At 34.4% G+C, this 22,583-nt stretch overlaps 2 protein-coding genes and 3 long non-coding RNA genes across 5 annotated transcripts; 2 read left to right on the top strand and 3 right to left on the bottom strand.

The window, feature by feature from the left end:
* Positions 1 to 783: 783 nt before the first annotated feature.
* Positions 784 to 1,566, bottom strand: LOC134222104 (uncharacterized). Its single transcript, XR_009982400.1, has 2 exons — positions 1,394 to 1,566; positions 784 to 1,331 (listed from the first exon to the last, which is right to left on the bottom strand). It is a non-coding gene; the product is annotated as an uncharacterized LOC134222104 (long non-coding RNA).
* Positions 1,567 to 1,981: 415 nt separating this feature from the next.
* LOC134222105 (uncharacterized) lies at positions 1,982 to 2,559 on the top strand. The gene is made up of 2 exons (XR_009982401.1): positions 1,982 to 2,203; positions 2,260 to 2,559. It is a non-coding gene; the product is annotated as an uncharacterized LOC134222105 (long non-coding RNA).
* Positions 2,560 to 12,783: 10,224 nt separating this feature from the next.
* Positions 12,784 to 13,617, top strand: LOC134220215 (uncharacterized). Its single transcript, XR_009981806.1, has 2 exons — positions 12,784 to 13,274; positions 13,331 to 13,617. It is a non-coding gene; the product is annotated as an uncharacterized LOC134220215 (long non-coding RNA).
* Positions 13,618 to 16,597: 2,980 nt separating this feature from the next.
* LOC134220002 (uncharacterized) lies at positions 16,598 to 18,422 on the bottom strand. Its single transcript, XM_062698923.1, has 2 exons — positions 17,914 to 18,422; positions 16,598 to 17,858 (listed from the first exon to the last, which is right to left on the bottom strand). Exons 1-2 carry the CDS (start codon positions 18,322 to 18,324, stop codon positions 17,025 to 17,027), a joined length of 1,245 nt encoding a protein of 414 aa, XP_062554907.1. The 5' UTR covers positions 18,325 to 18,422; the 3' UTR covers positions 16,598 to 17,024.
* Positions 18,423 to 18,949: 527 nt separating this feature from the next.
* LOC134221956 (uncharacterized) lies at positions 18,950 to 20,993 on the bottom strand. The gene is made up of 2 exons (XM_062701119.1): positions 20,891 to 20,993; positions 18,950 to 20,717 (listed from the first exon to the last, which is right to left on the bottom strand). Exons 1-2 carry the CDS (start codon positions 20,991 to 20,993, stop codon positions 19,474 to 19,476), a joined length of 1,347 nt encoding a protein of 448 aa, XP_062557103.1. The 3' UTR covers positions 18,950 to 19,473.
* Between the last annotated feature and the right edge of the window lie 1,590 nt (positions 20,994 to 22,583).

Below are 22,583 nucleotides of genomic sequence, written 5' to 3'. Positions count from 1 at the left end.
GAGATCTTAAAACATCTCATATACCTGGACTTCCCAAGTAACAAATCAGAAGCTGCTTGGTTTTATTTAAATTTTATAATGGTTTTATTGAAGAAACACTCAAAGCTTGTGAATTTATAACGGTCATGTATGATACCACGGCTGTCAAATCTTATTACACGGTTGAGGTTATCAATAAAACCGTTTTAAACTAAGCTTAATAAACTCAAAACATTCACCACTTTTTGATTTATGAAGTGACGTATGATTGTTTTCAAGTGCATTATAAGACAAATTTGAGTTGCTCTTTTAAATGCTTTTCGCAAGCCCTAATGTTGTCTTACAACCAACCATAATAAATCAAATTGGTTAATGTCAAGTTGTAATAAATCTGCCATGATCTTTTATTACTTAATAGGCAAAATTGTACAAAAATATATTATATTTATTATTTGATGCCTTGATGGATACAAAACTTCAATAAACAAATTCCCACATTTGTGAGATACTGTGAATATCTAGGTGAATATAGTCGAGTAAGCGATTATCAATACAAGTCAACGGCAAATCTGTCGAATCGACCAACTTCATAACTTTCAAGTGCAATGCGACAAATAAATGCACGAAAACATGTTTTATATCTAATGGAAACCCATAATTTGCATAATACTGATATGTATACATCATAACTCAACAACTGTGATCGTTAATGTTTATTTGTGTTGAGTAAGTTACCGTCTTGTGGCAGTCTCCCAATGAAATCGAAAAACCAAGCAATGATCATCGCAATATGATTTACAGACCTCAAATAAATTGAATATATTACATCTTTACATTGAATTTTCATTCGTTTATTCATAAAATGACAAGTATTTAGTACACTTATATATTAATTCGAACTTTGTGAACTTTGTGCTTGAACATATAAAAAGAGTTAGGAGGAATCTGATAGGTTTAATTCTTCAATGGCCAGTTGCTTTTTAGTCAATTGTTCATTATTAGTGTTTTTATTAACAAGGTTTTCGGCCCTAGGCCGGTTCACCGGTGCTCTTTCATAAATTTGGTAACAAAACACTTGAATATGCTATCACGCCAAATTTAAGCAGAATCATAAAACCCACCAGCCAACTATAGAGCAAATCATGACAAGACCGTCATTTCCTGTAGGACTTTTGTAGGAGTATTTCACCAAGCTGATATTTGCACGTATTCTGTGGATGGTCTACATGACTATAATTGAAGTAGTTCCAAATCTGCGGGCTTGAAATTATTTCTGCATCCGTCTATCAGTATAGGTATACAGCCTTGCCACATCGGGGATTAGCATGCGCAAAGTCGTCATAGCTGCTGAACTGAAAAACAAACATAATATTATCTCAATGTTCCTTTCAATATATTTGTAATTAAACATTACCATATTTATTGTGATTTTTGACTGAACATTTTTTCCTAATGGTGACACTTTTCTCACCCTTTCCACATATATACATGGAGTAGCAATAAACTCATAGATACATGGGTTCTGATTGAAAAAAAACAGACTATAGTGTAACTTTGAAAAAAACATAATATGTTTATTGTGACATGGTAATCATAACAGATCATAACGACTGAATCGACTTACATATCTTTATGAATATCATAGGTATTTAGTGTGATTCGGACATGCAAATCATGTATAGCGGGATAGTGTGATGTAATACTGTTGTCTTATTATCTTATTATAATAATTGAGTATTTTAGTATAAGTATAGGCATTTTGAGAAGTGCCGCTAAAATGTAATTCTCCGATTGACAGTGCCATCTATTATGAATATGTTGAAACCACACCGGGCAAACATTTGAAAAAGCCTATATTTATTTAATCAAATACAATCATTGCACGTTCGAAACTTCTGAATTCAATTTAGAACACGACGTAAGTTGCAAAAAACGTTCACCGTAGATTTTTACATTTTTAATAAGTGAATATGTACTATGGGTCTGTTAGTGTTTTATTACATTTAAACAAATATGAAAGTGTTTTATTATATTGAAACAAAAGTTTTTTTTTGTTAGCTATCTAGATTACACTCACTTTTTTATTTAAAGATAAACACTCTCTTTTGTGGTTTACGCCCGTTTACTTTAAAAAACTTGGATAGTTTTGGTTTTTTATTCTTTAAATTTTGTCGTCGCAAAATTTGTTCTTCCAAATTGATATTTATTTTATAAAGTATTTAAGGTATTCCATTGTTTTATCTGGCGCAATATGATACGTTAATTTTGCTTTATTTTCAGATTAATGTTAAATTGGAAAATGAAGGATTTTAACCACAGGAAATTCCAGAGCGACGGTTGGAGCACGCAATCCAGCATCGTATTTATTTTTTTTGAAATATGAGCATAGATGATTATCATCCAGGCCGAAATCTGCAAGGAGCGTAGTGAATGTTACATTGACAAACCAATAATGTTCAGTTGGGGAACAAATGCTAGCAGGAGTTATCAATTTAAAACCTTCCCTTTGTAATATGTTCAGCAATAAAATCATCAGGTGATCATCATGTGGTTGTAGTCTATGGCAATTGCTGCACTTAATTCTTCTTCTTAAATGGCTCTACATTCCAACTGGAACTTGGCCTGCTTTTCAACTTAGTAATCTATTAGCATTTCCTCATTTATTAATTAAAGGCTTTTTTATGCCCGCCATTGCATGAGTATGTATCTTGTGTGGCAAGTACAATGGATACACTATTCTTAGGGCGTCGAGAATGTTTCCAACCCGAAAACATCCTAGACTGGACCGAGAATCGAACTCGCCATCTCCAATTTAAGATAATGATATAGAAATGCATATCATCTTCCAAACTTAGAGCATCATTATCGGCCGCGAGTATTTTGATAATCCGCACTGCGCTGCCATTTTAGTTTAGTCACTCTTTTCGTATCAGTCCCTGTTTTCGGCTATCAATTTGGTTGCTGTATTTCGCACCGGTAACGTTAAATAGCAGCGCTCTTACCACGCTACCAAATTTATTCAGCTGTCAGCTGCGCTACTGTTTTAGCAGCCCGTTTATTAGCGACCGGTAAAGAGTCAAGTTTTTAAGAAAATGTTAAAGGAAGACTGTTTTGTAAGGAGCTACGTTTTAAGCAGTTTGATTAATGCGTCCAGCTCTTTCAGTCATATTTGTTAGAATAATTGTCATTGTTTTGTGTTCCAAAGTTAGACATCTCGAAGGTATTTTCTTCTATCTTTTGTAAGTTACTATGACAACTTTCTGAAGCAATTTTATTTCCCCGGTGTACACAGGACATAGAGGTGATCGGGCAATATGGGCCACCTAAGGAAATCGTTTCGAAAAGCACTGAAAAGCTCAACAAATCATCATTTAAATGTAGTTGACTTATACTAGGGAGTGTTACCTTTCATATTACGTCGATGAATGGTGAAAAATGCGTTTTGGAATTGCTGGCATGCATGTTTGAAAATGTTTTGTTTTCAATATGGGAACACATATTGAAAACAAAACATTTTCAAACATGCATTCCAGCAATTCCAAAACGCATTTTTATATACGGGACAATATGAGCCACCATTTGGGGCAGTATGGGCCACCATTAACCACATGCGATTTTCGTTGGGTGAAAGCTGTTGAGTATTCCCTTTAGCTATGTAGGTTTTCTTTTAACCTGCGCTTAATGGGGAACGTCATTAACAGTATAATGAAAAAATAAATTTCCCCATACTAATTTGCATGCAAACTTAAAACGGCTTGTGCTAAATCAGTTTTAATCCAAATGAGCTCAAATCTTCAGAGGACACTCAGAACATGGTAAAGAATTAGATGAGCACTGTGGAGCAAAATCGATTTTTTGAACCACCCTACTGTACAACTCTCAGTTGAAATTCTTTTTCGACTAGAACTGTCAAAATTATTAGAGAACCAAGTAAATTTGATGCTGAGATTTTTTAGCCTTTCATTCTTAATTTGCCTGTATGGCTTGATCTTCCTGTATGGCTCTACTTTCTAACCAGAACTCCACTTAGAGTTTAAAAATTTAAGAAGTTTAGAATTTAATAATTTTTAAATTCTAGAATTGTAGGATTTAAGACTATAAGAATTCTAGCATTTCAGAAATTTAGAATTTGGAATTTTAGAATGTTAGAATTTTAAAACCTTGAAATTTTAGAATTCAAGGATTTTTGAATTTAAAAATTTAAAAATTTTAAAATTTAAGAATTTTAAAATTTTAAAATTTTAAAATTTAAGAATTTTAAAATTTTAAAATTTTAGAATATTCAAATTTAGGAATTTTGAATTCTAAAGTTTATAATTTCAAAAGTTTAGAATTTTAAATCCTAGATTTAGAAATTCTAACATTTTAAAATTTCAGGTGGATAACAAACGATCACTGTATAGTCTAGGCAGTTATATTTCTAATAATATATTATATTATTTTCTATATAATAAAAATGGTCTGTGTTCGTATCCGCATAGCTCGAAAAGGACTGGATGAATTTTCTTCACATCTTCAGCAGATATGTTCGTATTCGTTTCCGACGGATTTATATGATATTTTCTTATGGTCTGTGTTCGTATCCGCATAACTCGAAAACGACTAGATGGATTTTCTTCACTTCTTCAGCAGATATGTTTGTTTTCGTTTCTGACGGGTTTATATGATATTTCCTTATGATAAAATTATGAGTTAGGTTGAGTAAATTGTGAAAAACTAAAATTAAGATTCGTATGGAAATTTGGCATGGGCGATTCACAACGCGCATTTTCGCCTACTATGCAGGACAACGTCTGCCGGGTCAACTAGTTAGAAATATAACTGCCTCGACTATACAGTGATTATTTGTTACCCACCTAACATTTAAAAAATCTAAAATTATTAGATCCTAAAGATCTGAAATTTTAAACTTCTGAAATTATATACTTTTAAAATTCTAAAATTTGAATATTCTAAAATTCTAAAAATTTTAAATTTTAGGGTTTTAAAATTTTAAATTCTAAAATCCTAAAATTATAAAATTTTAAGAAAAAAAAACTTCCTAAATTCTAAAATTTTAAAATAACTCTAGGGCTTTTAAATCTTAGAATTCTGAAAGTCTTGAATGTAAAAATTCTAAAATTCTAAATTTTTTACATTCAACATTCTAAAATTTTAAGTATAAAATTATAAAATTTTTAAATTCTGAAGTTTTAAAATTCTTAGTTTCCAAAATTCCAAATTTCTTTCCAAAATTCAAAAATTCTTAAGTTCTAGAATTCCAAAATTCTAAAATTCTAAAACTTCTAAAAATACTAAAATTCTAAAAAATTAAAATACTAAAATTCAAGACAAAATTTTCAAAACGACTTATCTGCTTTTGTAAACAAAGATTCAAACGACGATTTGTCGAATCTGATAGCTCTCCCACGCAAACCAACACCACCAATAGGTAGGTGAAGGAATCCGCTACCTGTTGATGGTGTTGGTTTGCGTGGGAGAGCTATCAGATTCGTCAAATCGTCGTTTGAATCTTTGTTTACAAAAGCAGATAAGTCGTTTTGAAAATTTTGTCTTGAATTGTGAAATACTTGAGCTCTACGATGAATTTAAAAATTCTAAAGGATCAATCAGATGGAAGGCTAGTTTCGTATTGCGTGGTAGACGACGATTAAGGGTTCTTTCACAAATTACGTAACGTAAAATTAGATGACCCTCCCCCACGTAATACTTTTTGTATGGAAGGTTTATTTTTTTGTGTTGATCGTAACGCTCAACGTGACCCCCTCCTCCCTAAAGCGTTACGTAATTTGTGAAATACCCCTTATCTATATGGAGACAACAAGTACTGCCTAGGCCATTTCAGCACTAGCTTGAAAATAAATAACATCAATAAATGCTTAACTACAACGTTTTATTCATGTTCTTAAAATGTAATCAACAACCAGGAAGAAAATATAGATAAACAACTCAACAAAGACGCTTTCATTCGATTGGGGTGTTCTCGTTGTTTTTGTTGGGTCCGTATTGCAATTTCTTTGGCGGATTTTTATGCGCAGATGTGACCTTCTATGTTAAACGCTGCTTGCTGTTTTTCATTATTCTTTCAAAGAATGTATCACTGGTTGATTCAGCAAAAACTTTGTCCGCTAGTTGGATAGCTTTTAGGAAAAGTTCGAGGATCTCAGAGTAAAATTTGAGAAGAATTTTCCCCAAATTGACCTCAACTGCACCTTGTGCTTCGCCGGCGGGGGCTCTGTGTTGTCCTGAGTTAGTCCTGTCCAGGAGCACATATTCATGAATTCTCGCGTTGCCATATAGTCGATCAACTTGTACGCACTGGTAACCCCGTCTGATTTTCCGGACGTCCCACAGACGCTGCTGAGCTGCCGCTCGTACTGCTGCATCTTTGTATCACTTTTTAATTCTTCTTCCAGACGCACCAAATCGTTAACAGTTGTTACGAGCCAGAACGCATTTTCGGTTGGCTTAGTTGCAGTTTGAACATTTTTCTCAATAACTAACACCTTCTTATTCAGAATGTCGAAAGATGTAATTATCTGTGCCAGACTCGTCATTATTTTTAGTTGATTTTATGCAATAAAGTTTGATTAGCAACAATGGCCGCCAGCGTTGCATCCGGTATGATGTTGCCACAACTTTCCGCAGTGTTCGGAATAGATTCTGCACACGGATGCTCTTCAACCACACTGTATTCTTGAACGAGTTCTTGAACGTGTTGTTGGTTAGCGAGCTCATCATAGCCATAGCCTTCTTCCTCCATATATTCGATCATATCATTTTCATCGTGAGTAGCCTAAAACAAAACATATATAATTTTGAAATTAGCATTTCATAAAATGACACTCACCATATCATTGCTGTCGATATGTTCTTCCTCTAGGGCACATTCATTCTTCGCAAGTTGCGAATTTGGCAGGAATAAGTTAAAATCCTTCTTAACGCCCAATGGATTTTTGGTTGCCGTTTTCCGGGCAACTTTTTGAACTGCTGGCTCAACGTTTTCTTCTATTTCTGTGTCCGGTGCCGCCTCCATGCGTTCCAGCTCCAAGTTCGCTTCGGCGTATGTTCGAAATTCCGTTTTGGTATACACGCCATTTTTTCCCAGCTTTCACTAGGGAGAGAATCTTCGATTAGGCATAATCTGCCGACAGCCGATTTCTTGGGCCAGCGAAGAATGCCCATGTCCTCCCACCTCGATGGCACTATTGAGAGGCATAGCTCTCCGTTTTCTACCGTCTGGACTATTTTAAACGGCATCACTCTTCGAAATTACTTGCCAAAATCGACAATTTGATTTTTCAGTTCGATTCGACAGATAAAACGATTTGCTGCAACTTACAGACACGCTTATAAAACTTTACCTAAAAAGATTTTTTTTAGCTATTCGTTTTTTTTTCAGATTGACTTTGACTTTTATTAAAATAATAAAGTTTATCGGTTTAATAACATATGGTATTATTCATTTCTTTCAATATAATTGAATTATTGAATCAATATATATGATTTATTGCAGTAAAACGAGTCAACCCATATTTTTAAACAAAATATAAACCAATTTTTGGTATTCTACTACTCATGAATACAGGAGAATTTTGATAACGTGTTAAAGTTTACCTATAATATTTCCGTTAGATGGCGCTTCGTTTAAAAAGTAATTTAGGGCTTTATGTTATGTTATACTAGTTATTTTGACGTTTGCTATGTGTTTACACAAATCGAGTTCAAAATTTCAAGTTTTAGCTTTACTAGTTGTTTTTTTTATAATAAACTAAAAATAGGATGCAAAATCTAAACGATTATGCTTCACGGAAGGGTGAATCTTAGATTTTGTGAGTATTTTCAATATTTAAAGCTTCCTTCATAATAAGGATTTTTTTTTTCAGGTCGGCATCAGGTTCGGGTCGAATGTCATCTAGATTGTACTACGAGTAAGGATTGTATTTGTAACATCAAATCTGGATTACAGAAGCTATTGCTGGTTTGTGCATTCGTTGTGAATTACGCACGAGAAGAAGTAAGCAGTTCCTGTGTTACTCGAGGATTAATAATGAATGAGAAATGTTATTACACTCGATGTTTGTGCTCATTCAATGTTTTGCATGAATGTGGTGTTGATGGCTTACATAAGACGACTACACCTTGAATTCAAATATCGACACTACAAAATGCTCTGTACGAGACGTAGGAAAAGCAGAAGCTATCCGGCGCACCATCACAAAATCGTTTGATTTTTGTAATTTTAAAACTATATCCGGAAATGGGAAGTGAAGATGTGTGCTGAACAGGTACATCGAATGTAGACAATAAAAAACCTTTGTTTTAAACTGCTATGCTTGTGTCACTTATATTTATTTCTCCTGCATATATTCTCACAAATACAAGGACCTCAAATGATTGTGATTTTTTGTAAGTCAGCAAGGTAGAGTGTGCAATAATGGAATAAATACTGTATCCACTGTAGAATCCAAAGGAATAGCTACCATTTTGCACCTTATATCAGACAAATTATAAAATTTGGTATCATGTTCTGAACGCAGTGAACGATAAATATGCAACACATTAGATTGTATAGGTGTTATGAAAAATGGATTAAGTTGCCGCAAGCAACTGCCTTTGATTTTCACTTCCTCTCTTCCATTTTTGAACGCGGTATTCATACCTACAATTTCGTTTGATTTTGTTAAAAACCACTGGTTCGTAAAATCATTGCTCAATGTAAAACTGTTTAACTCAATTTGCTTATATGCCCTGGTTTCACTATCAACGAATTGTGGATTATCCTTAACATCAAAATCTGTCATCTCTTTCCTTAGCACAGGTGACAAATGGTTCTTATCGTTACTTAGATCAATGTTTTTCGAAATTTTATTCATTTCACTTAATCGTTTAGCAATTTGTGAGAGCGGTTTTCTACCAGATCTGATGAGATTCTTAATTTGGAAAAGTTTGTTTTCGAAAGGGTACGCGCTGAACTTTGACAATATACCAAACCGTTCAACATCATCTACTAGGTGACTTAGATTATGTACGTTGCTAGAAATATAATCTTCTCCGTAAAAATCTTTGAAATGGTCCAGAAAGTGCATTATTAACATGTGGGCAATTTTCAAAAGGTGAGTATGACTTTCTGATGAGCATATAGTAACAGCACAGAAAAAGGAAAGAAAATGTTCATACACATCTGACGAGAGAATTGGCTTGAGAACAACAATTGATACATAGAGTAAAAATGTACGAAACTCGAGACCTTTCCAATGACCTACACAATCTAGGCCACGAACCGCTCGATGGATCTCACGAGGCAGTCTAAGCTGAAGTAATCTTTGGAAAGATCAGTTGTGACATTGGCAGGCCACTTGGTATTGATTTTGCCGAATTTCCCATCTCGCCATCCCAACAAGAGCTTTTCATAATTCCCAAGTCTACAAGATGCAGTGAATCTCCGATTGGAAAATCCTTTATCATGTCTATGTTGAGCCTCAACAGAGGAGTATCGTTCTTGTGATGCGATCCGTATTTTTTGTTGCGAAAGTCTTCATCGGTTCTTGGAGGACATACTGTCAGAGGAAAATAGTTCGTATGAGATATGTACGAGTATTCACCGACAGTTGTACACTTCTGACAACCGTGTTGTGCATTGAAGTAAGCAGTTCCTAAAACATAAATTATACTGTGAATATACGCTCCAATATTTAACGTGCTTCCCTAGCAGCACACATGTTCCACATTTGTTACTGCAACTTATATGTGACCGAATTCAGTCACAATCAAGTTGCTGCAACCGTTTTTGTCTGACTTGTGCTGCTCGGGTTGTATTCAAACATACCTTTGATGAAAGCTCTTGCCGGGGAATCACAGATAAAACACTTAATAGTCACCGTAACTTTATGGCCATTTACAGTTATACCTTCCTGGCATACTCTCTCCATCTCATTTACGAAGGGCGTTAAAAACGAAACCACATTTGATGGTTTCTGTTTGCCTGCATAAATGCCAATGATCATCGGATCGACATCTGGAAATTCGTTGATATTCATCAATATCGGCCAAAACTCGTCCTTTGAACTTTTATACACAGGTAGACCATCGATATTTATTTTTAAGGAAATAGAAATAGGCTCACTGATTTCCGAGAATACCCTGTCGATACATGATTTGACACCTTGATGCCAGTATAGCCCATTCTCCATTTGCGATATCTCCACAGCTTGGTCTGTTTTCAACAATGTTCTTGGGTCTTTGGGCAAAACGTCCGATAAGCGAGTATTCAAAATTAACAGAAGTTCTTTTAATGACGACTGCCGAATGTTGTTCTTCACAGCCCACGTTTGTAAATCGGTCAAAAGACGCAGGTTGGCAAAAGTTTCATCTTCTGGTTCATGTTCAGAATAGTCCTCTCTATCGTCAGATATCTGTTCCGAGGACTCAAGGAAATCTACAGATGGTTCGAAACGAGTTGGTGATGGAACTGCTTCAAATGTTTGGGGCGGCATAATTTCCACCTGACTTGTGCTTGTTTCAGAACTACTTTCGGAACCAGAAGTCTGTGATTTGCACATTCTTTCGTATAATTGTGAGTTCATTTTCAAAATATTATTGAAATTCTTTTTAACATTTCGCTTGAACGTACCGGAGGCTTTAATTTTTTTCCACGGATCCATCTTGAATCACTTAGAGGTAAATCAGCACTGATTAAAATTGTACGCGAGCAATGATTTCGAATTTGAATCAGAAGCATGTATTTCCACAGTAGGTCGCACCAGATCGTATGACGTACCACATAAAGCTTAAATCTATCAGTACTATTTTCTGTAGTTATATCCAAGAGCAGCTAAATAACCCACAATTCGTATCTATATTAGGCTGCTACAATGGAACACAGATTACCAACAATTATATTTTATCAAGCAGCAATGATTTTTTTCATTTTAAATATATGCGATATCATTTCGCATTTACCACAATGCATTTTTTGCGCATTGAGTGTAATTGCGTTTTCTAATATACCCATAAATCTGCAATACTACAGAGAAGGTAATTTATTGTGAATTTCCGACAGATGGTGTAATATAAATACCACGCCATCTGAAGGAAATAAGAAAACTTGAAAAGGTTTATACTAGCATTATTCCCAAGTAACAAATCAGAAGCTGCTTGGTTTTATTTAAATTTTATAATGGTTTTATTGAAGAAACACTCAAAGCTTGTGAATTTATAACGGTCATGTATGATACCACGGCTGTCAAATCTTATTACACGGTTGAGGTTATCAATAAAACCGTTTTAAACTAAGCTAATAAACTCAAAATATTCACCACTTTTTTGATTTATGAAGTGACGTATGATTGTTTTCAAGTGCATTATAAGACAAATTTGAGTTGCTCTTTTAAATGCTTTTCGCAAGCCCTAATGTTGTCTTACAACCAACCATAATAAATCAAATTGGTTAATGTCAAGTTGTAATAAATCTGCCATGATCTTTTATTACTTAATAGGCAAAATTGTACAAAAATATATTATATTTATTATTTGATGCCTTGATGGATACAAAACTTCAATAAACAAATTCCCACATTTGTGAGATACTGTGAATATCTAGGTGAATATAGTCGAGTAAGCGATTATCAATACAAGTCAACGGCAAATCTGTCGAATCGACCAACTTCATAACTTTCAAGTGCAATGCGACAAATAAATGCACGAAAACATGTTTTATATCTAATGGAAACCCATAATTTGCATAATACTGATATGTATACATCATAACTCAACAACTGTGATCGTTAATGTTTATTTGTGTTGAGTAAGTTACCGTCTTGTGGCAGTCTCCCAATGAAATCGAAAAACCAAGCAATGATCATCGCAATATGATTTACAGACCTCAAATAAATTGAATATATTACATCTTTACATTGAATTTTCATTCGTTTATTCATAAAATGACAAGTATTTAGTACACTTATATATTAATTCGAACTTTGTGCTTGAACATATAAAAAGAGTTAGGAGGAATCTTATAGGTTTAATTCTTCAATGGCCAGTTGCTTTTTAGTCAATTGTTCATTATTAGTGTTTTTATTAACAAGGTTTTCGGCCCTAGGCCGGTTCACCCCGTGCTCTTTCATAAATTTGGTAACAAAACACTTGAATATGCTATCACGCCAAATTTAAGCAGAATCATAAAACCCACCAGCCAACTATAGAGCAAATCATGGCAAGACCGTCATTTCCTGTAGGACTTTTGTAGGAGTATTTCACCAAGCTGATATTTGCACGTATTCTGTGGATGGTCTACATGACTATAATTGAAGTAGTTCCAAATCTGCGGGCTTGAAATTATTTCTGCATCCGTCTATCAGTATAGGTATACAGCCTTGCCACATCGGGGATTAGCATGCGCAAAGTCGTCATAGCTGCTGAACTGAAAAACAAACATAATATTATCTCAATGTTCCTTTCAATATATTTGTAATTAAACATTACCATATTTATTGTGATTTTTGACTGAACATTTTTTCCTAATGGTGACACTTTTCTCACCCTTTCCACATATATACATGGAGTAGCAATAAACTCATAGATACATGGGTTCTGATTGAAAAAAAACAGACTATAGTGTAACTTTGAAAAAAACATAATATGTTTATTGTGACATGGTAATCATAACAGATCATAACGACTGAATCGACTTACATATCTTTATGAATATCATAGGTATTTAGTGTGATTCGGACATGCAAATCATGTATAGCGGGACAGTGTGATGTAATACTGTTGTCTTATTATCTTATTATTATAATTGAGTATTTTAGTATAAGTATAGGCATTTTGAGAAGTGCCGCTAAAATGTAATTCTCCGATTGACAGTGCCATCTATTATGAATATGTTGAAACCACACCGGGCAAACATTTGAAAAAGCCTATATTTATTTAATCAAATACAATCATTGCACGTTCGAAACTTCTGAATTCAATTTAGAACACGACGTAAGTTGCAGAAACGTTCACCGTAGATTTTTACATTTTTAATAAGTGAATATGTACTATGGGTCTGTTAGTGTTTTATTACATTTAAACAAATATGAAAGTGTTTTATTATATTGAAACAAAAGTTTTTTTTTGTTAGCTATCTAGATTACACTCACTTTTTTATTTAAAGATAAACACTCTCTTTTGTGGTTTACGCCCGTTTACTTTAAAAAACTTGGATAGTTTTGGTTTTTTATTCTTTAAATTTTGTCGTCGCAAAAGTTGTTGTTCCAAATTGATATTTATTTTATAAAGTATTTAAGGTATTCCATTGTTTTATCTGGCGCAATATGATACGTTAATTTTGCTTTATTTTCAGATTAATGTTAAATTGGAAAATGAAGGATTTTAACCACAGGAAATTCCAGAGCGACGGTTGGAGCACGCAATCCAGCATCGTATTTATTTTTTTTGAAATATGAGCATAGATGATTATCATCCAGGCCGAAATCTGCAAGGAGCGTAGTGAATGTTACATTGACAAACCAATAATGTTCAGTTGGGAAACAAATGCTAGCAGGAGTTATCAATTTAAAACCTTCCCTTTGTAATATGTTCAGCAATAAAATCATCAGGTGATCATCATGTGGTTGTAGTCTATGGCAATCGCTGCACTTAATTCTTCTTCTTAAATGGCTCTACATTCCAACTGGAACTTGGCCTGCTTTTCAACTTAGTATTCTATTAGCATTTCCTCATTTATTAATTGAAGACTTTTTCTATGCCCGCCATTGCATGAGTATGTATCTTGTGTGGCAAGTACAATGGATACACTATTCTTAGGGCGTCGAGAATGTTTCCAACCCGAAAACATCCTAGACTGGACCGAGAATCGAACTCGCCATCTCCAATTTAAGATAATGATATAGAAATGCATATCATCTTCCAAACTTAGAGCATCATTATCGGCCGCGAGTATTTTGATAATCCGCACTGCGCTGCCATTTTAGTTTAGTCACTCTTTTTCGTATCAGTCCCTGTTTTCGGCTATCAATTTGGTTGCTGTATTTCGCACCGGTAACGTTAAATAGCAGCGCTCTTACCACGCTACCAAATTTATTCAGCTGTCAGCTGCGCTACTGTTTTAGCAGCCCGTTTATTAGCGACCGGTAAAGAGTCAAGTTTTTAAGAAAATGTTAAAGGAAGACTGTTTTGTAAGGAGCTACGTTTTAAGCAGTTTGATTAATGCGTCCAGCTCTTTCAGTCATATTTGTTAGAATAATTGTCATTGTTTTGTGTTCCAAAGTTAGACATCTCGAAGGTATTTTCTTCTATCTTTTGTAAGTTACTATGACAACTTTCTGAAGCAATTTTATTTCCCCGGTGTACACAGGACATAGAGGTGATCGGGCAATATGGGCCACCTAAGGAAATCGTTTCGAAAAGCGCTGAAAAGCTCAACAAATCATCATTTAAATGTAGTTGACTTATACTAGGGAGTGTTACCTTTCATATTACGTCGATGAATGGTGAAAAATGCGTTTTGGAATTGCTGGAATGCATGTTTGAAAATGTTTTGTTTTCAATATGGGAACACATATTGAAAACAAAACATTTTCAAACATGCATTCCAGCAATTCCAAAACGCATTTTTATATACGGGACAATATGAGCCACCATTTGGGGCAGTATGGGCCACCATTAACCACATGCGATTTTCGTTGGGTGAAAGCTGTTGAGTATTCCCTTTAGCTATGTAGGTTTTCTTTTAACCTGCGCTTAATGGGGAACGTCATTAACAGTATAATGAAAAAATAAATTTCCCCATACTAATTTGCATGCAAACTTAAAACGGCTTGTGCTAAATCAGTTTTAATCCAAATGAGCTCAAATCTTCAGAGGACACTCAGAACATGGTAAAGAATTAGATGAGCACTGTGGAGCAAAATCGATTTTTTGAACCACCCTACTGTACAACTCTCAGTTGAAATTCTTTTTCGACTAGAACTGTCAAAATTATTAGAGAACCAAGTAAATTTGATGCTGAGATTTTTTAGCCTTTCATTCTTAATTTGCCTGTATGGCTTGATCTTCCTGTATGGCTCTACTTTCTAACCAGAACTCCACTTAGAGTTTAAAAATTTAAGAAGTTTAGAATTTAATAATTTTTAAATTCTAGAATTGTAGGATTTAAGACTATAAGAATTCTAGCATTTCAGAAATTTAGAATTTGGAATTTTAGAATGTTAGAATTTTAAAATCTTGAAATTTTAGAATTCAAGGATTTTTGAATTTTAAAATTTAAAAATTTTAAAATTTAAGAATTTTAAAATTTTAAAATTTTAGAAATCTTAAAATTTTTCAAATTTTAAAACTTTAGAATATTCAAATTTAGGAATTTTGAATTTTAAAAGTTTATAATTTCAAAAGTTTAGAATTTTAAATCCTAGATTTAGAAATTCTAACATTTTAAAATTTCAGGTGGATAACAAACGATCACTGTATAGTCTAGGCTATACAATATATACAATATAATATATTATATTATCTTCTATATAATAAAAATGGTCTGTGTTCGTATCCGCATAGCTCGAAAAGGACTAGATGAATTTTCTTCACTTCTTCAGCAGATATGTTCGTATTCGTTTCCGACGGATTTATATGATATTTTCTTATGGTCTGTGTTCGTACCCGCATAACTCGAAAACGACTGGATGGATTCTCTTCACTTTTTCAGCAAATATGTTTGTTTTCGTTTCTGACGGGTTTATATGATATTTCCTTATGATAAAATTATGAGTTAGGTTGAGTAAATTGTGAAAAACTAAAATTAAGATTCGTATGGAAATTTGGCATGGGCGATTCACAACGCGCATTTTCGCCTACTATGCAGGATAACGTCTGCCGGGTCAACTAGTTAGAAATATAACTGCCTCGACTATACAGTGATTATTTGTTACCCACCTAACATTTAAAAATCTAAAATTATTAGATCCTAAAGATCTGAAATTTTAAACTTCTGAAATTATATACTTTTAAAATTCTAAAATTTGAATATTCTAAAATTCTAAAATTTTAAATTTTAGGTTTTAAAATTTTAAATTCTAAAATCCTAAAATTATAAAATTTTAAGAAAAAAAAACTTCCTAAATTCTAAAATTTTAAAATAACTCTAGGGCTTTTAAATCTTAGAATTCTGAAAGTCTTGAATGTAAAAATTCTAAAATTCTAAATTTTTTACATTCAACATTCTAAAATTTTAAGTATAAAATTATAAAATTTTTAAATTCTGAAGTTTTAAAATTCTTAGTTTCCAAAATTCCAAATTTCTTTCCAAAATTCAAAAATTCTTAAGTTCTAGAATTCCAAAATTCTAAAATTCTAAAACTTCTAAAAATACTAAAATTCTAAAAAATTAAAATACTAAAATTCAAGACAAAATTTTCAAAACGACTTATCTGCTTTTGTAAACAAAGATTCAAACGACGATTTGTCGAATCTGATAGCTCTCCCACGCAAACCAACACCACCAATAGGTAGGTGAAGGAATCCGCTACCTGTTGATGGTGTTGGTTTGCGTGGGAGAGCTATCAGATTCGTCAAATCGTCGTTTGAATCTTTGTTTACAAAAGCAGATAAGTCGTTTTGAAAATTTTGTCTTGAATTGTGAAATACTTGAGCTCTACGATGAATTTAAAAATTCTAAAGGATCAATCAGATGGAAGGCTAGTTTCGTATTGCGTGGTAGACGACGATTAAGGGTTCTTTCACAAATTACGTAACGTAAAATTAGATGACCCTCCCCCACGTAATACTTTTTGTATGGAAGGTTTATTTTTTTGTGTTGATCGTAACGCTCAACGTGACCCCCTCCCTCCCCCTAAAGCGTTACGTAATTTGTGAAATGCCCCTTATCTATATGGAGACAACAAGTACTGCCTAGGCCATTTCAGCACTAGCTTGAAAATAAATAACATCAATAAATGCTTAACTACAACGTTTTATTCATGTTCTTAAAAATGTAATCAACAACCAGGAAGAAAATATAGATAAACAACTCAACAAAGACGCTTTCATTCGATTGGGGTGTTCTCGTTGTTTTTGTTGGGTCCGTATTGCAATTTCTTTGGTCGATTTTTATGCGTAGATGTGACCTTCGATGTTAAACGTTGCTTGCTGTTTTTCATTATTCCTTTAAAGAATTTGTCACTGGTTGATTCAGCAAAATCTTTGTCCGCTAGTTGGATAACTTTGAAGAAAAGTTCGCGGAACTTCGAGTAAAATTTGAGAGGAATTTTCCCCAAATTGACCTCAACTGCACCTTGTGCTTCTCCGGCGGGGGGCTCTGTGTTGTCCCGAGTTAGTCCTGTCCAGGAGCACATATTCATGAATTCTCGCGTTGCCATATAGTCGATCAACTTGTACGCACTGGTAACCCCGTCTGATTTTCCGGACGTCCCACAGACGCTGCTAAGCTGCCGCACGTACTGCTGCATCTTAGTATCACTTTTTAATTCTTCTTCCAGACGCACCAAATCATTAACAGTTGTTACAGGCCTGAACACATTTTCGGCCGGCTTAGTTTCAGCTTTCACATTCTTCTCAATAACAAACACCTTCTTATTTAGAATGTCGAAAGATGTAATTATCTGTGCCAGACTCGTCATTATTTTTAGTTGATTTTTATGCAATAAAGTTTGATTAGCAACAATGGCCGCCAGCGTTGCATCCGGTATGATGTTGCCACAACTTTCCGCAGTGTTCGGAATAGATTCTGCACACGGATGCTCTTCAACCACACTGTATTCTTGAACGAGTTCTTGAACGTGTTGTTGGTTAGCGAGCTCATCATAGCCATAGCCTTCTTCCTCCATATATTCGATCATATCATTTTCATCGTGAGTAGCCTAAAACAAAACATATATAATTTTTGAAATTAGCATTTCATAAAATGACACTCACCATATCATTGCTGTCGATATGTTCTTCCTCTAGGGCACATTCATTCTTCGCAAGTTGCGAATTTGGCAGGAATAAGTTAAAATCCTTCTTAACGCCCAATGGATTTTTGGTTGCCGTTTTCCGGGCAACTTTTTGAACTGCCGGCTCAACGTTTTCTTCTATTTCTGTGTCCGGTGCCGCCTCCATGCGTTCCAGCTCCAAGTTCGCTTCGGCGTATGTTCGAAATTCCCGTTTTGGTATACACGCCATTTTTTCCCAGCTTTCACTAGGGAGAGAATCTTCGATTAGGCATAATCTGCCGACAGCCGATTTCTTGGGCCAGCGAAGAATGCCCATGTCCTCCCACCTCGATGGCACTATTGAGAGGCATAGCTCTCCGTTTTCTACCGTCTGGACTATTTTAAACGGCATCACTCTTCGAAATTACTTGCCAAAATCGACAATTTGATTTTTCAGTTCGATTCGACAGATAAAACGATTTGCTGCAACTTACAGACACGCTTATAAAACTTTACCTAAAAAGATTTTTTTTAGCTATTCGTTATTTTTTTTTCAGATTGACTTTGACATTCATTAAAATAATAAAGTTTATCGGTTTAATAACATATGGTATTATTCATTTCTTTCAATATAATTGAATGAATAAATATGATTTATTGCAGTAAAACGAGTCAACCCATATTTATAAACAAAATATAAACCAATTTTTGGTATTCTACAACTCATGAATACAGGAGAATTTTGATAACGTGTTAAAGTTTACCTATAATATTTCCGTTAGATGGCGCTTCGTTTAAAAAGTAATTTAGGGCTTTATGTTATGTTATACTAGTTATTTTGACGTTTGCTATGTGTTTACACAAATCGAGTTCAAAATTTCAAGTTTTAGCTTTACTAGTTGTTTTTTTTATAATAAACTAAAAATAGGATGCAAAATCTAAACGATTATGCTTCACGGAAGGGTGAATCTTAGATTTTGTGAGTATTTTCAATATTTAAAGCTTCCTTCATAATAAGGATTTTTTTTTTCAGGTCGGCATCAGGTTCGGGTCGAATGTCATCTAGATTGTACTACGAGTAAGGATTGTATTTGTAACATCAAATCTGGATTACAGAAGCTATTGCTGGTTTGTGCATTCGTTGTGAATTACGCACGAGAAGAAGTAAGCAGTTCCTGTGTTACTCGAGGATTAATAATGAATGAGAAATGTTATTACACTCGATGTTTGTGCTCATTCAATGTTTTGCATGAATGTGGTGTTGATGGCTTACATAAGACGACTACACCTTGAATTCAAATATCGACACTACAAAATGCTCCGTACGAGACGTAGGAAAAGCAGAAGCTATCCGGCGCACCATCACAAAATCGTTTGATTTTTGTAATTCTAAAACTATATCCGGAAATGGGAAGTGAAGATGTGTGCTGAACAGGTACATCGAATGTAGACAATAAAAAACCTTTGTTTTAAACTGCTATGCTTGTGTCACTTATATTTATTTCTCCTGCATATATTCTCACAAATACAAGGACCTCAAATGATTGTGATTTTTTGTAAGTCAGCAAGGTAGAGTGTGCAATAATGGAATAAATACTGTATCCACTGTAGAATCCAAAGGAATAGCTACCATTTTGCACCTTATATCAGACAAATTATAAAATTTGGTATCATGTTCTGAACGCAGTGAACGATAAATATGCAACACATTAGATTGTATAGGTGTTATGAAAAATGGATTAAGTTGCCGCAAGCAACTGCCTTTGATTTTCACTTCCTCTCTTCCATTTTTGAACGCGGTATTCATACCTACAATTTCGTTTGATTTTGTTAAAAACCACTGGTTCGTAAAATCATTGCTCAATGTAAAACTGTTTAACTCAATTTGCTTATATGCCCTGGTTTCACTATCAACGAATTGTGGATTATCCTTAACATCAAAATCTGTCATCTCTTTCCTTAGCACAGGTGACAAATGGTTCTTATCGTTACTTAGATCAATGTTTTTCGAAATTTTATTCATTTCACTTAATCGTTTAGCAATTTGTGAGAGCGGTTTTCTACCAGATCTGATGAGATTCTTAATTTGGAAAAGTTTGTTTTCGAAAGGGTACGCGCTGAACTTTGACAATATACCAAACCGTTCAACATCATCTACTAGGTGACTTAGATTATGTACGTTGCTAGAAATATAATCTTCTCCGTAAAAATCTTTGAAATGGTCCAGAAAGTGCATTATTAACATGTGGGCAATTTTCAAAAGGTGAGTATGACTTTCTGATGAGCATATAGTAACAGCACAGAAAAAGGAAAGAAAATGTTCATACACATCTGACGAGAGAATTGGCTTGAGAACAACAATTGATACATAGAGTAAAAATGTACGAAACTCGAGACCTTTCCAATGACCTACACAATCTAGGCCACGAACCGCTCGATGGATCTCACGAGGCAGTCTAAGCTGAAGTAATCTTTTGGAAAGATCAGTTGTGACATTGGCAGGCCACTTGGTATTGATTTTGCCGAATTTCCCATCTCGCCATCCCAACAAGAGCTTTTTCATAATTCCCAAGTCTACAAGATGCAGTGAATCTCCGATTGGAAAATCCTTTATCATGTCTATGTTGAGCCTCAACAGAGGAGTATCGTTCTTGTGATGCGATCCGTATTTTTTGTTGCGAAAGTCTTCATCGGTTCTTGGAGGACATACTGTCAGAGGAAAATAGTTCGTATGAGATATGTACGAGTATTCACCGACAGTTGTACACTTCTGACAACCGTGTTGTGCATTGAAGTAAGCAGTTCCTAAAACATAAATTATACTGTGAATATACGCTCCAATATTTAACGTGCTTCCCTAGCAGCACACATGTTCCACATTTGTTACTGCAACTTATATGTGACCGAATTCAGTCACAATCAAGTTGCTGCAAACTGTTTTGTCTGACTTGTGCTGCTCAGGTTGTATTCAAACATACCTTTGATGAAAGCTCTTGCCAGGGAATCACAGATAAAACACTTAATAGTCACCGTAACTTTATGGCCATTTACAGTTATACCTTCCTGGCATACTCTCTCCATCTCATTAACAAAGGGCGTTCAAAACGAAACCACATTTGATGGTTTCTGTTTTCCTGCATAAATGCCAATGATCATCGGATCGACATCTGGAAATTCGTTGATATTCATTAATATCGGCCAAAACTCGTCCTTTGAACTTTTATACTCAGGTAGACCATCGATTTTTAAGGAAATAGAAACAGGCTCACTAATTTCCGACAATACCCTGTCGATACATGATTTGACACCTTGATGCCAGTATAGCCCATTCTCCATTTGAGATATCTCCACAGCTTGGTCTGTTTTCAACAATGTTCTTGGGTCTTTGGGCAAAACGTCCGATAAGCGAGTATTCAAAATTAACAGAAGTTCTTTTAATGACGACTGCCGAATGTTGTTCTTCACAGCCCACGTTTGTAAATCGGTCAAAAGACGCAGGTTGGCAAAAGTTTCATCTTCTGGTTCATGTTCAGAATAGTCCTCTCTATCGTCAGATATCTGTTCAGAGGACTCAAGGAAATCTACAGATGGTTCGAAACGAGTTGGTGATGGAACTGCTTCAAATGTTTGGGGCGGCATACTTTCCACCTGACTTGTGCTTGTTTCAGAACTACTTTCGTAACCGGGAGTCTGTGATTTGCACATTCTTTCGTATAATTGTGAGTTCATTTTCAAAATATTATTGAAATTCTTTTTAACATTTCGCTTGAACGTACCGGAGGCTTTAATTTTTTTCCACGGATCCATCTTGAATCACTTAGAGGTAAATCAGCACTGATTAAAATTGTACGCGAGCAATGATTTCGAATTTGAATCAGAAGCATGTATTTCCACAGTAGGTCGCACCAGATCGTATGACGTACCACATAAAGCTTAAATCTATCAGTACTATTTTCTGTAGTTATATCCAAGAGCAGCTAAATAACCCACAATTCGTATCTATATTAGGCTGCTACAATGGAACACAGATTACCAACAATTATATTTTATCAAGCAGCAATGATTTTTTTCATTTTAAATATATGCGATATCATTTCGCATTTACCACAATGCATTTTTTGCGCATTGAGTGTAATTGCGTTTTCTAATATACCCATAAATCTGCAATACTACAGAGAAGGTAATTTATTGTGAATTTCCGACAGATGGTGTAATATAAATACCACGCCATCTGAAGGAAATAAGAAAACTTGAAAAGGTTTATACTAGCATTATTGTGACCAAAAAGTTTTATTGGATTCTTGGGGAGGACATATTGGATTTATTATGGAAATGGTTATTTTTTTTCGCCATATTGAAATTGAAGAAATTTTCTTTGATTTAATTATCAAAATGCTGTAAATGAACGTTTATTCTTTGATGGATTGCAGATCAGGATGTAAGGATGTAAAATGTTGCAGATAAGGATGTAAAATGTTGGCGAACCCCAAATTAATTTCCTTTCAGCCTTCGTAAACTTTAATTAATACTGAAGCGCGTTAATTTTGAAGCTCTAACATGCTCACATTCACCATAAATTCTAATGCGCATATGTTTCAGAGCCAACAGTTGGCTAAAATATCACATTCTTTTACATCATCATGGCTGTTATTGAAAACCAAAATACCTGGC

The sequence above is a fragment of the Armigeres subalbatus genome, chromosome 3 (assembly GCF_024139115.2).
Source record: "Armigeres subalbatus isolate Guangzhou_Male chromosome 3, GZ_Asu_2, whole genome shotgun sequence".
Classification (NCBI taxonomy): domain Eukaryota; kingdom Metazoa; phylum Arthropoda; class Insecta; order Diptera; family Culicidae; genus Armigeres; species Armigeres subalbatus.
Note: the sequence above shows the minus strand (reverse complement) of the source record. Positions and strands in the feature narration are given on the sequence as shown.